Source organism: Macaca nemestrina, chromosome 3 (assembly GCF_043159975.1).
Source record: "Macaca nemestrina isolate mMacNem1 chromosome 3, mMacNem.hap1, whole genome shotgun sequence".
Lineage (NCBI taxonomy): Eukaryota > Metazoa > Chordata > Mammalia > Primates > Cercopithecidae > Macaca > Macaca nemestrina.
The window spans coordinates 190,061,931-190,077,051 of record NC_092127.1 but is presented as its reverse complement, the minus strand read 5'-3'; the positions used below and the strand labels follow the sequence as shown (position 1 = coordinate 190,077,051).

The 15,121-nt window shown below is 44.3% G+C and overlaps 1 protein-coding gene across 7 annotated transcripts in view; it reads left to right on the top strand.

The window, feature by feature from the left end:
• LOC105483855 (family with sequence similarity 193 member A) overlaps positions 1 to 15,121 on the top strand; it is a 198,178-nt gene that overhangs the window by 139,535 nt on the left and 43,522 nt on the right. For all 7 annotated transcript variants that reach the window (XM_071093911.1, XM_071093910.1, XM_071093912.1 and 4 more), the window contains one exon: positions 14,348 to 14,546. In XM_071093911.1, the coding sequence (XP_070950012.1) occupies positions 14,348 to 14,546 (199 nt within the window). The remainder of the gene's footprint in view (positions 1 to 14,347; positions 14,547 to 15,121) is intronic.

Genomic DNA, 15,121 nt, shown 5'->3' with positions numbered 1-15,121 from the left:
ATAGAAATTTAGAAATTTATAACTAAATGTTATTTCTACCACTTTTGTCAACTGAAGACTATTCACTGATTCATTTAAAATATGTTATGTGGTGGCCATTATTATGTGGAAACATAAGATACAATTATCAAAATATTTCATTTGCATCTGGTATGAAAATGTTCATTACTATAAACAAACTTGAATTGTCACTTACCAGGTCTTACAAGATTAGTTTGTGTTATTTGACTTAGTTTGATTTAGTTGGATGCTGTGACCACATCTGTGCCTAAATGCATAATGCATTAGCAGCCCTGAAGGGGTCTCCTGGTCCACCAGCGAGTTGTGGACAGCTTAAGAAGCAAATGAGCTGTATCAGAATAGCACAGATTTCAGTGACATTGGAGGATGTTTCAGAAAGCAAACGAGCTGTATCAGAATAGCATGCATTTCAGTGATATTGGAGGAAGTTTCTTAGAGATAATCAACAGGAGGATTATTGGGTAAGAAGTTCTGAATGTAGGGAGGCAGAAGGTGGGTGCTTAACGTGGAGGGGGCCTTGTGTGCTTCTGACCTGCCACTGTGTCTGCCATCACTTTTGCATTGTTGAGGCCTTGGGGAGTTCCTGCTGTGCTGCAGTCACAGTTGTTGCCTTTTAAGACGTTATGTCATTGTAGTTGTAATTCTTTTAATTCATATTTTTGGCATTGTGGGTAAATATTTAGTACCTAAAATGTTTAGCATGAGTACTATGAAAAATTTATTTTCTGGCCAGTTGTAGTGGCTCACGCCTGTAATCCCAGCGCTTTGGGAGGCTGAGGTGAGAGGATTGCTTGAGCCTGGGAGCTCAAGACCAGGGCAACATAGTCCTGTCTCTACAAAAAAAAAAAAAAATTCTTGAAATTAGAAAGACTTGAAGACTAATTTCTATTTTGAAGTGTCTTCATACCAGTGACATATTGAATTTATATATTGAGTATAAGTTATTTGAAAGTTCAAAGTAATTGCTGAGAAAAATACAGTAATGAAATACTACATAAAATAAAAACTGTAAGTGCCAGAGCATTTAATTTCCAAATATTTGGGGATCTCCCAACTATCTTTTTGTTACTGATTTCTACTTTAATTCCATTGTAATCTGAAAGCATACAGTGTATAATTTCTGTTTTTTTGAGTTTATTAAGGTATGTTTTATGGCCCAGAACATGGTCTGTCTTGGTGAATGTTCTATGTGAGCTTCAGAGGAATATGTGTTCTGCCGTTGTTGGGTGAAGTGGTCTTCAGATGTTCGTTATGTCCAATTGATTGATGGTGCTCTTGAGTTCTGTCAGTCAGCAACTATGTTCTGACTGATTTTCTGTCTGCTGGATCTGTTCATTCTGATTGATGGCTCTTGAAGACTTCCATTGTAATAATGGATTCATCGGTTTCTCCTTGCACAGTTCTATCAGGTTTTGCCCTACAAAGTTTGATGCTTTGTTATTAGCAGCACACACATTGAGGATTGTTATGTCTTCTAGGAGAATTGACCCTTTATCATTATGTAATGCTCCTCATTACCACTGGTAACTTCCCTTGCTCTGAAGTCTGCTCTGCCTGAAATTAATATAGCTCCTCCAGCTTTCTTTTGGTTAGTGTTAGCATGGTATATCTTCCTTCATTGCTTTACTTTTTGAAAAGATTTATTATAGTAACATATGCATAATATAAAATTTACAATCTTAACCATTTTTAAGTGTAGAATTCAGTGGTCCGTCTCCATAACTCTTTTCATCTTGTAAAACTGGAGGTTTTTACCCACTAAACAATAACTCCACTTTCCCCCAACCCTGGGCATCGATCATTCTACTTTATGTCTTTATGATTGTGACTATTCTAAGTACCTCATGTACATAGAATTGTACAGTATTTCTCTTTTTGTGACTGGCTTATTTCATTTCACTTAATGTCCTCAGCATTTATTCATGTTGTCGCATATTGCAGAATCTCCTTCCTTTTTAAGGCTAAACAATACTCATCATATGGCTGTACCCTATTTTGCATCTCCATCAGTGAACACTTGAGTTGTTTCCATACAGTAGCTACTATGAGCAGTGCTGCTGCAAACATGAGTGTGCAAATATTTCAGGACCCTGCTTGCAGTTGTTTGGGGTGTGTACCCAGAAGTGGAATTTATAAATCGTATGGTAATTGTAGTTGTAAGTTTTGGAGGAACTGCCACCGTTTCCTACAGTGGCTGCACCATTTTACATTCCCACCAACAGTGCACAAGGGTTTCAGTTTCTCCACATCCTCATTATCACTTGTTATTTTCAGTTTTGCTTTTTTAATAGTAACCATCCTCATGGATGTAAGGTGGTACCACATTGTAGGGCTTTTTTTCTTGTGTAAATGACCATAGACACATCGTAGTTTTGATTTGCGTTTCCTTAGTGTTTAGTGATGTTGGCATCTTTTCATGTGCTCACTGACTGTTCGTGTATCTTCTTTGGAGAAACGTCTGTTCAAGTCCTTTGCTCATGTGTGGATCAGGTTTGTTATTGCTGTTGCATTTTAGTTGTCTCTGTATTCCGGATATTCGTCCGTTATCAGATAGATGATTTGCAAGCATTTTCTCCCATTCTGTGGCTTGACTTTTGACTCTGTTGATAGTGTCTGTTGATGCACAGCGGTTAACAGTTTTTGATGCAGTACGATTTGTCTGTTCTTTGTTGCCCGTGCCTTTGGCGTTACATCCAGTAAATCATTGCCAAATCCAACGTTGTGAAGCTTTTGCCCTCTGTTTTCTTCGAAGAGTTTTGTTCTTTGCTTACATTTAGGTCAGTAATCCATTTTTTAGTTCATTTTAAAATATGGTGTTAGGTAAGGGTGCAACTTCATTCTTTTGCATGTGGATATTCAGTTGTCCCAGTACCATTTGTTAAAAAGACTGCCCTTTCCCTATTGAAGGATCTTGCCATCCTTGTCAAAAATCGTTTGACCATATATCTGAAGTTTCATTTTTGGGCTTTCTGTTCTGTTCCATTGGTCTGTATGTCATGCTGATACCACATTGTTTTGATTGCTATATCTTTGCAGTAAGTTTTGAAATCAGGAAGTGTGAGTCCTGAGTCCACCAGGTTTGGTGGTTTTTGTTTTTTGTTTTTTGTGTAAAGATCGTTTGGGTTGGCCGAGCGCAGTGGCTCACACCTGTAATCCCAGCACTTTGGGAGGCCAAGGCGGACGGATCACGAGGTCAGGAGATCGAGACCACCCTGGCTAATACAGTGAAACCCCATCTCTACTAAAAATACAAAAACTTAGCCGAGCGTGGTGGCGCATGCTGCAGTCCCAGTTACTCGGGAGGCTGAGGCAGGAGACTGGCGTGAACCCGGGAGGCGGAGCTTGCAGTGAGCCGAGATCGCGCCACTGCACTCCAGCCTGGGCAACAAGAGGGAAACTCTGTCTCAAAAAAAAAAAAAAAAAAAAAGATTGTTTGGCTTATTCAGGATCCTAAGAGATTCTATATGAATTTAGGATGGATTTTCTATTTCTTCAAGATACATCATTGGGATTTTGATAGGGGGTGTGTTGAATCTGTAGATCACTTTGGGTAGTGTGTACACTCTAACAGTATTGTCTTCTAATCAATGAATATGATATGTGTTTTCAATTTTTTTTTTTTTTAATTTCTTACAGCAATGTTTTGTAGTGTTGTTTGAGACAGTCTCCCTCTGTTACCCAGGCTGGAATGCAGTGGCATGATCCCGGCTCACTGCAACCTCCACCTCCTGGGTTCAAGCAGTTCTCCTGCCTCAGCCTCCTGTACAGGCGTGTGCCACCATGCCCGGCTAATTTTTTGTATTTTAATAGAGATGGGGTTTCACCGTGTTAGCCAGGATGGTCTAGACTCCTGACCTCATGATCCGCCCGCCTTGGTCTCCCAAAGTGCTGGGATTACAGGTGTGAGGCACTGCGCCCGGCCTGTTTTGTCAGTTTTTTAATTTTTATTTTATTTTATTTTTTTTGAGACAGTCTCGGTCTGTTGCCCAGGCTGGAGTCCAGTGGTGCCTCCTCGGCTCACTACAAGCTCTGCCTCCCGGGTTCAAGCCATTCTCCTGCCTCAGCCTCCCGAGTAGCTGGGACTACAGGCGCCCGCCACCACGCTTGGCAAATTTTTTTGTATTTTTAGTAGAGACGGGGCTTCACTGTGTTAGCCAGGATGGTCTGTATCTCCTGACCTCGTGATCTGCCCACCTTGGCCTCCCAAAGTGCTGGGATTACAGGCGTGAGCAACCGTGCCCGGCCTGTAGTTTTTATGGTACAACTCTTTCACTTCTTTGGTTAATTCCTGTTGGTGTTTTGTTTTGGTTTGGTGTTTTTTTGAGACAGAATCTCACTCTGTCGCCTACACTGGAGTGCAGTGGCATGATCTTGGCTCACTGCACCCTCCACCACCCAGGTTCAAGTGATTCTCCTGTGTCAGCCTCTGGAGTAGCAGTGATTACAGGCACGCGCCTCCATGCCTGGCTAATTGGCTAATTGGCTAACGCCTGGCTAATGCTGGGATTACAGGCATGAGCCACTGTGCCCAGCCCTAAATTATTATTTTTGATGCTTTTTGAATGGAATTGTTTTCATCATTTCCTTTTCTGACTGACCATTGTTAGTGTATAGACAAGCAGCTGATTTTCGAGTGTTGATTTTGTATCTTCCTACTTTGCTGAATTCATCTATTCTAAGAGACTTTTTTTGTGGAATCTTTAGAGTTTTCTACATGTAAAATCATACCATCTACAAAGAGAGATAATTTTACTTCTTCCTTTCCAGTTTAGATGCCTTTTATTTTTCTTGCCTATTTGCTCTGGCTGAAATTTCTAATACTATGTTGAATAGAAGTGGTGAAAGCAGGCATCCTTGCCTTGTTCCTGTTACTTAAGGAAAAGCTTTCATTTGTTCACCATTGTTTGCTGTGGGTTTTTCATATATGGCTTTTATTATGTTTTGGTAGTTTTCTTTCTATTCCTAGTTTGTTGGGTATTTTTGTTATGAAAGGGTGTTGAGGCCGGGCGCGGTGGCTCACGCCTGTAATCCCAGCACTTTGGGAGGTCAAGGCGGGCGGATCACGAGGTCAGGAGATCGAGACCATCCTGGCTAACACGGTGAAACCCCGTCTCTACTAAAAATACAAAAAAATTTGCCGGGCGTGGTGGGGGGCGCCTGTAGTCCCAGCTATGCGGGAGGCTGAGGCAGGAGAATGGCCTGAACCCGGGAGGCGGAGCTTGCAGTGAGCCAAGATCGCGCCACTGCACTCCAGCCTGGGCGACAGAGCAAGACTTCATTTCAAAAAATAATAATAATAAAAGGGTGTTGAATTTTGTCACATGCTTTTTCTGCACCAGGTTTGATGATCTTTGGCGTTTTCCAGTCTGTTAATGTGGCATGTTAACATTGATTACTATTTATACATTGAATCATCCTTGCATTCTGGGAATAACTCCCACGTGGTCATGGTGTATGAATCTTTTAATATGCTGCTGAATTCAGTTTGCTAGTATTTTGTTGAGGATGTTTGCATGAATGTTCATAAGCGATACTCATTTGTAGTTTTTTTTGTTTGTTTTGTTTTTGAGACAGAGTTTCGCTCGTTACCCAGGCTGGAGTACAATGATGCAATCTTGGCTCGCTGCAACCTCCGCCTCCCAGGTTCATGCAATTCTCCTGCCTCAGCCTCCCGAGTAGCTAGGATTACAGGCATGCGCCACCAGGCCTGGCTAATTTTGTATTTTTAGTAGAGACGGGGTTTCTCCATGTTGGTCAGCTGATCTGGTACTCCCAACCTCGATCCGCCACCTTGCCCTTCCCAAGTGCTGGGATTACAGGCTTGAGTTGCTGCGCCCGGCCCTGTAGTTTTTCTTACAGTGTCTTTGGCTTTGGTATGGGGATATGCTCAGGACACGAGTTAGAAAGTGCTCACTTCTCTTCAGTTTTTTGGAAACTTTGAGAAAGATTGATATTAATTCTTTAAATGTTTGGTAGAATTGACCAGTGAAGCATCAAGTCTGTGGCTTTTCTTTATTGGGTGATTTTTTTTTTTTTGAGACGGTGTTTTGCTCTGTCACCCAGGCTGGAGTGCAGTGGCACAATCTCCACTCACTGCTACCTCCGCCTCTCAGATTCAAGCGATTCCCTAGCCTCAGCCTCCAAAGTAGCTGGAACTACAGGCACTTGCCACCACACCCAGCTAATTTTTGTATTTTTAGTAGAGACAGGATTTTGCCATGTTGACCAGGTTGGTCTCAAACTCCTGACCTCAGGTGATCCACCTACCTCGGCCTCCCAAAGTGCTGGGATTATAGGCATGAGCCACTGCGCCCAGCCTATTGGGTGATTTTTGATTACCAGTTCAATCGCTTTACTAGTTATAGGTCTGTTCAGACTTTTCTATTTCTTTATGATTTCGTCTTGATAAGTTTTGTGTTTCTAAAATTTTTTTCATTTCATCTGTTTTACCCAGTGTGTTAGTGTACAGTTGTTCATAATACTTTCTTTTTCTTTGAAACAGCGTCTCACTCTGTCACCCAGACCAGGAGTACAGTGGTATGATCATAGCTCATTGCAGCCTCAAACTTTTGGGCTCAAGCATTCCTCCTGCCTCAGCCTCGCAATAGCTGGGACTACAGGCATGTGCCACCACTCCCAGCTAATTTTTTTTTTATTGTTTTGGACTCTACCAAAGAGAAGACAGGGTCTCACTATGTTGCCATCTGGACTGAAACTCCTGGGCTAAAGCAGTCCTCCTACCTCAGCCTACCAAAGTGCTGGGCTTATAGGCGTGAGTTACCAAGCCCAGCCAATACTTACTTTTTTTTTTTTTTGAGATGGAGTCTCTCTCTGTCGCCCAGGCTGGAGTGCAACGGCACCATCTTGGCTCGCTGCAAGCTCCGCCTCCCGGGTTCATGCCATTTTCCTGCCTCAGGACTACAGGCACGCGCCACCATGCCTGGCTAATTTTTTGTATTTTTAGTAAAGACAGGGTTTCACCATGTTAGCCAGGATGGTCTCGATCTGCTGACCTCGTGATCCGCCCACCTCGCAAAAGACTGGGATTACAGGCGTCAGCCACCTCACCCAGCCAACTTCTCAGGGTTTTCATATGCAAAGCAGGTTTCTTACAGACATGTGTAGTTGTGTGTGTTTGTTATTTTTAGAGATGGAATCTTGCTGTGTTACCCAAGCTGGACTTGAACTCCTAGGCTCAAGCAATCCTCCCACCTTGGTCTCCTGAGTACCTGCGACTATAGGCACATGCCACCATGCTTGTTGTTTTTTGATATACTCTGATAATCTTTGTCTTTTCATTGGTGTATTTGACTATTCACATTTAAAGTGATTTTTTAATGTGTTTAGATGAATATCAGCCATGTTTGTAATTGTTTCCTATTCATTATGAGTCTTTTCTGCCTTCTCTACTTTTAATTAAGCATTTTATGATTTTGATCTCCTCTCTTATTATATCAATTTTATTTATATTTTTTAAAATTTCTGCAGTTGCCCTAGTGTTTACAATATACATTTTGAACTAATCTAAGTCCCTTTTCAACTAACTAATGTAAAACAGGTAACATTTAACAGATTACTCCCGACCCCTCCCTATTCCCTGTGACATTGCTGTCATTATTTTCACTTATCCGCATGTTAATCACCCAGTACAGTGTTGATGATTACTTTCAACAGTTATCTTTTAGATTAATAGGAAGAAGAAGATACTTTACTTTGTCTTTATTCCTTCTCTAGTATTCTTCCTTTCTTTATGTAGATCCACATTTCTGACCTTCTGTCTGAAGGAAATCTTTTGACATTTCTTGCAGGGCAGGTCTGCTGGTGATGAGCTCCCTCAGTTTTTGTTTGTCTGAGGAAGTCTTTATTTCTCCTTCACTTTTGAAGGATAATTTCGCTGGACACATAATTCTAGGTTGGTAGTTTTTTTCTTTGAACACTTTAGATCTGTTTAACTTCCCTCTGTCCTTGCTGGCATGGTTTCTGGTTTCTGACAAGGTGTCCTCTGGAATTCTTTCCCTGTTCTTCTGTAGGTCCACTCACCCCCACCCAGCTGCTTTCAAGATTTTCTCTTTTTGTTGTTGTTGTTTGTTTTTTTGAGATGGAGTCTCACTCAGCCACCCAGGCTGGAGTGCAGTGGCATGATCTCGGCTCACTGCAACCACTGTCTCCCAGGTTCAAGCGATTCTCCCATCTCAGCCTCCGGAGTAGTTGGGATTACAGGCACCCACCATCATGCCTGGCTAATTTTTGTATTTTAGTAGAGACGAGGTTTCACCATGTTGGCCAGGCTGGTCTTGAACTCCTGACCTCAGGTGATCTGCCCACCTTGGCCTCCCATAGTGCTGCGATTACAGACGTGAGCCACGGCACCTGGCCAAGATTTTCTCTTTTTCTTTGGTATTCTGCAGGTTGAATAGAATATGCCTTCATGTAGCTTTGGGGGTATTTATTCTACTTGATGTTCTCTGAATTCCTTGGATCTGTGCTGTCAGTTGTTAATTTTGGAGACTTTTCACCTATTACTACTTCAACTGTTTCTCTAGTCTCTCCTTCCAGCATTCCACTTACCAGGTGTTATATCTTTCCAAACTGTCCCGCAAGTTTTGGATGTTTTGTTCTACTGGGGGGATTGTTTCTAGTTTTGTTTTTAATTCTTGTTTCTCTTTGCCTTGCAGTATGGGAAGTTTCTGCTGACATATCTTGCAGCTCCCTGACTCTTTCCTTGACCGTGTCGTCTCCTGATGAGCCCATCACTGATAGTCTTCGTTTCTCTTACATTGTTTTTATTGCCAGCATTTCTTTCTATCTGTCTGCTCACACGGCCCCCTTGTTCTTGCATGCTGTCTACTTTTTCCATTAGAGCCTTTAACCTACCAATCATTTTCAATTTCCTGTTTGATAATTGCCATCCGTGTTATCTCCATGTTCCTGCAACCATTCAGTTGTCTTTCTCAGCCTCTGATGAGATTGGTGTTAGACTTTCTTCTGTTCTGCATCCCTGACACTCTCTTGCAGGTTTCTCATCTCCTTATCTCTCAGTTCAGTGTTCTGAGAACTTTTTTGGGATCAGTCCTCCAGTTAAGTGATTCTGTAGTGGTGCCTAGCCTGCCACTTAAGTTCTAATTCCGACTATATTTACATGTTTAAATATATTATATTTAATTTACTTTTTTTTCCAAAGATATCTAGTAGCTTTTTATATTCTCTTGTTCCTTGTTTTCTTTCTTTCTTTCTTTCTTTCTTTAAGCATTTTACACATAGTTACTCTGTGTTTGAAACCTTGAGCATCCAGATTCGTTTTCTGCTGATGTCACCTGTGGTATATTATTTCCTTGTGCAGATGGATTCTATTAGGAGGTTATGTTTTGCTCAGCTTACTCTGTGAGAACCCAGAGGCCTCCATAGTGGATGCTTCCCTATGAGGGTTGGCATCTGCTGGTGCGAGAACTACCTGAGACCTGGGCTCCTCTCAAGGGTCTCCAGACTGCGGCCCCCACACGTCACCGTGGCGATGGTGTGCGGCCATTCCTTCCCTTCACCTCCACTTCGCTTCTCTCATCACCTCCTAATACTTCTTTTCGTCCTTTGCCTTTGTTGATAGCAGTTAGTTACCAAAGTGTTCAGTGTCATTTCTCTCAGATCTAGAGCTAAGTAGCCCCTCTTACCCGACAAAGCCCAGACCAGGGGGGAAGAATGGCCTTCTTCAAGCGAAGAGCAAAGCCGAGCAGGTGTGGCTGCACCTCGCTGCTCCTCCCACCTGCTGTCCACGTGGCCTAGGAGTAGGAAGTCACAACTACAGGGCCTGAATCTATACCGGAACCCAAGTCATGTGACTTTGAATCCTGAGTCTTTTTCATCCAACACGGAGGATGTACTGTAAAACAGTTGATGTACTAAGAAAGGGCCTAGAAGTGAGGACAGGGATGTCTCAAAGTCTCCACTGAGAACTTTGCAGTGGAGCATTTGCAGTGGCCACTGGGTTCTGGCCCTCCGGAGTTTGGTGTATCAAGTGGAGCCTGGTGACGTGGTGCAAGAGGAGGACCGGGTGCCAAGTAGCCTTGGGTCCCTTGTTAGCTTCGAGGGCCAGGGTGTGTCTTTACACTCCCTCTCTAGGTTACTTTGAGACTTAAGTAAAACCACTGGAAAAGCATTTAATACAATTAAAACACGATTCGGTTAAATACAGTTTAAAGTACAAGTTCAGATTTAGATTGGAGATGTAAAGCTGTGTGGACAATAGGGTCATAAATAGGTTGCAATTTGGGGATCAAATTGTGATCTTTGACTTGCATGTTCTTTTAGAGCTGAGATTCAGCTCTTCCAGCCTGAAAACTGGCACAGCCAAAGCAAAGGTGGTCCTTTGCCTCTTTACCATCTCTGGGAGAAATACCAAGAAACCCAAGTTAAGCAGAGAGTTCGTCATCTTAACCTTTTCGTTACCTGGGATACAGGTGGAACTCATTTTTGCTCGGATGCTTAGTGTTGGGAACCTCTCACGTGTGAGCCTCGTGACTCAGTCTGCGGCTCTTGCTCAGTCGTGTCTTGCACCCATGTTCCATGTGCGAGTGAGTGTGGGTGGTAGAGGACAAGCAAGTCACCCAGCTCCTGGATAGACTCAATGTGTGCCCAGTGGAAAGCAGTTTGTTGTGTTTGCATTTGTGTCAGAGCTTTTATTTAAAGCAACAGTTTTCCTTTCCTATGGATTACTTCTTTTGTCTCAAAGTGGATAAAAATGCAAAACAACTGCTAGTTGAAGCTTTGTGGGTTTGTATGAGTGAAGTCGGTGTTCAGATTCAATAGCATGGTCCACATTCTGAGAGAGTTACTTTACAGTTAGCTCATTGGTGGACTTATAAAGTCATGGTCCAAAAATGGTCTAGGTGACAGACACCTATTTTTTCCTGAAGGAAATCCATAAGCTATTGAGATCAGTAGGCATCTTCTGCAAAAGCATTAAAGAAAATACAACTTTTTTTGCTACTGATCCCTGTTACTTTTGTCCCTACTACTGGGCCTCCGTTTTTGAGTAGGTGGGGTTCTGCACAGTGTGTAAATCGAATGCGTAGAATCATTACCATATGTTTCCAATATTACAGTTGTATAGATGCATTCCCTTATTCCTCTAAGCTAGACACTGTTCAGCAGACACTTATTGAACACCCAATATGTGCCAGGCCCTGTGCTATATTCTAGGAAGACAAAAATCGGTTAGTCCTGGCCCCTCTTTTCAAAGAGTTCACAGTCTAAAGAGAAGACAAAAACAAGATCAAAATATGAAAATGTTGTGACATACCTGATGGAACTCACAGATGCTAGGCAGAAAAGTAACATTGAAGAGAGAACATTTTAAATAAGCCCACGGGTGGTTTTGCAGTGGAAATGATGTTGAAACAGGGTTTTAAAGCATAAGCAAGAGCTCTCTGCACACACATGGGTGGTGGAGCCAAGGCTGTCAGCCAGGCTTTTCAAACCTGAAACCAAACAACTCACGGTCGTGTCTTGAGGAGTCCAGGAAGTACTTACATAGATTCAGAGCCCTGAGAGTGCTTCTGGTCAGGGTTTACCAGCTGGGCCAGCACAATGAGACTGCTGCTCAAAGCCAGCAGGTTGGCATCTGTCAGATGTTTCTGCCCCTTACTATAGAAGGTACTCAAGACCCAAGTCTTCTACTTGTTACTTTTCATCAATTACTTCTCAGCAAAGCAGCTCTTAGCTTATCACTGCTTTGTAGAAATAGGTATTGAAATGCGTTTTTTTTTTTTTGGTTTTTTTTTTTTGTTTTTTTTTTTCTCCTGGCTCTTGTCCCGTGGGGCTTCCATACCAGAACAATGACTTCAGCCCTTGCCTGTAGCCTGGATGGTCCTTCTGGACCTGTTTCTTCCTGCTGTTGAATCTTGAGTGTCTGCTCTACCCTCCTCTCCCCCTTTGCCATCCTGGGCCTGTTTCAGGTCAGTGGACTCACTGAGCTGTCCAGCAGCCCAGAGGGGCGTGCTTCCTCTCTGCTCCGAAGCACTGTGGGAGAAGGGCAAGGTGGAAAGGTTTGGTTGGTTGGTCAGGTGTTTTGTGTCCAGGGACTGTATGTCTATATAAGTAGTCTCTCTATAGAAGTCTCTAAGACTGTTGTCTTAGAAAATGAAAGCAGTGCACCATCACACTCACTGAATACTACTATGGGCCAGACAGTGTGCTCAATTCTTACCATAACCCTGGAGGTAGGTATCTCCAGATTACAGATGAGAAAACTAAAGCACAAAAAGATTGAGTAATTTGCCTGAGGTCACACAGCTAGTAAAAGGGAGAGCTGGCATCCGAGCTCGCCAGACTGCAGAGCCCAAAGGCCAAGACGTGGGACTAGAGTTAAGATCTGTCACCTGAACGTGCCTCCTCATAGTGGAGCCAGCAGTGGTAGCTCCTGGACTAGATGTGCAGTCCCAGCTTTCATCTCGATAGCTCCAGAATTCCTCCTTTCCTTGCCACTTTCACTGCCATTGCTTCATCCTTTCTCACCCCGACTAACCACTTGTCCTCCTTCTGCCTTCTGATTCATCCACAGTATTGCCACAAATTGATCTTTCCACTGAGCTGACCAAATCATCTCACTTTGCTGCTTAAATCCCTCTGTGACTCCCCAGCCCCTTGAGGACAAAGTGATACAAAGTTGTCTTTGGCCTGGCTGCTGCCCCCACTCAACCTGGAGCCTGTCAGGGTATGGCACTGTCATACCTGTATATGCACCATCCCTTTGCTCCTAACCCCTTCGTGTCCTCCCTCTGGCCAAGCCAGGCCTGCAGGATTCTGCCGAACCATTGCCCATTCTTCAGAACCCTCCAGGGAACCCTCCCACTTGAGTTTCCAGAATCCAGTGCTCATTTCTGCGTCCCAGAGGATGTGGTGACCAGGTTGCCCATGACTGGGCGTTCCTCCACTCCAGCAGACAGAAGTCCTGCTGAGGGAGAGCCGTGTGTCTGCCCAGCATTAGCAAGGACTGGGGGGGAAGGGCCAGGATCCAGATGTCCCACCTCATCCTAGAGCTCATGTAATCTGGGGAAAGGCAGACATTAAACCAATAGGCTACAAGTAGGTCTTGAATTATAACTATGGTAAGTGCTAAGAGGGAAGATGACGGATTTTAGTGTGTTCAGTGGGAAGGCTCGCCTTGGTCTTGGGTGTTGGGTCCTGGGTGGTCACAGCAAAGGCAGTGCCAGCTTCTCTGAGGAAGTGATCTTTAGGCCAAGGCCTGCAGGATGAGTGTGAGTGCGGTAACGAGCTGAGGCTCACACACTCTAGAGCATGGACACAGCACAAGCAAAGCTTAGGGCCAAGAAGGTGAATAGGTGTGTGCTGGTCAAGGGGAGGCCTGTGTGTCCAGGGCCTTGGTGAGCCGGAGGGTTGGAGGAGGTAGGCCCAGCTCCCTTGGATCTTTTCAGGCCAGAGCCTTGGGAAGCCATTGTTGCGTCCTGAGCAGAGGAGTGACGTGCTCGAATTTACATTCAACAAAGATCACTCTGGCTGTGATGGGAAGAAGGACTGGGAAGAGTTCCTGGTGCAGATGTGTAGGCTCTTGTGCTGCGCCGCTGTGAGAACGTGGTGCTTAGGATCTCCTAAGGAGGTCAGCAGCCAGGGCCTGGTGCCTGGATAGCGGCTGAGGCAGAGGGAGGACCCAAGGGGGCCCCAGCCTGTGCAGGAGCAGCCAGATGGCTAGTCACTCAAAAAATGCATGGATGTTGGCTAGCCAGCTGGCCAGACCCTGATCACCTTCCCTTGGTGCCTTCAACAGTGGTCTGCCCCACAGGGCCCAGGGCAGGGCTTGCCAGTGAGGCAGCTCCTTTGAGAATGCCCTGGTCTTTAGAGCACTGTATACGAATTCCTCTAGTTCATTAGATTTGCGCTGTACCTTGCCTGGGTATAAGAGGTCAGTGTGTAAGGGTTTTATCCATTTTCATCAGTGATTCCAAAGTTGACTTATCAGTGATGATCATTAAAATGCTTGCTGAGATTAAGCCGTAGAAACAGATCTTACGACGCACATGACACACTCACATGTGACCCAGTAGGAATGTGACAGGTTACTGAGTTGTCTAAAGTTTGTTCAGATATACTCCTCAAGGCATCGGTTGCTTTTCATATCTACATCTGGTTGAAATTTGACCTGCCGTGTACAGTCTCATAAATCAAGTCCACGTTTTGTGAGATGTGCGCCCTGTGGGCCTCAGCTCATGGCGAGCACATCCCATGAGGCTCATAATGAATTGTCTGTCTGTAGTTTACTTACCTAGGTAAACAGAATATTAATTTTGATATGTGATTAGAAAATTTTTTTTTGTAGGCTTTACCGCCAGCACCTGTTCAGAATCACACAAATAAGCATCAGGTATTCAATGCATCTCTTCAAGACCATATTTATCCGAGCTGTTTTGGGAATACTCCAGAGTGGAATAGTTCTAAATTTATAAGTCTTTGGGGATCAGAAGTGATGAATGATAAGAACTGGAATCCTGGCACTTTCTTGCCAGATACAATTTCTGGTAAGGAATTTGTTAAAACTTTCTTAAAGTTTTAAAATAACCTGAGTAGATTGACATCTTTGCCGTAGTCTCCCGTGGAAACCCTGGCGCAGCTGTAGCCAGCCGCTGCTCCACCACCTCGGTCTCCAATCCTACTCCATCCTGTTGCATCTGCCACCAGTCAGTCCCACTGCGTGACTGAGCAGAGCAAGACTCTGACTCGGTGGCTCCCTGTCAGACCGGTGAGCCACATGGGCGTGGCCTCCGCACTGCTGAGGGTCTGGTGACCATGGTTGGGTGCCCGGCCTTCAATTCTCGAGCAGTGGTGACAATCAGACCTCAGGCCCCCCAGTGCACAGGGGCAGGAAGAAAGTGCCACAGTCGACTTAAATCTGTGACTCACACTCCTTCCTCTGGTTACTGCATTGGCCCCACATGGCATCTCTCCCCTTTACTAGCTCCTTCCTCCCCAGCCGCCTCAGCCACTGAGGCCCAGCTGTTACTTCAGTCGCAGGGTCGGGGCACCTGAAAAGGGGCTGGTGCCTACCCCTCATCTCTGTCTTCCTGTGGCCAGAGCTCCTGGCAGCCCCACACCC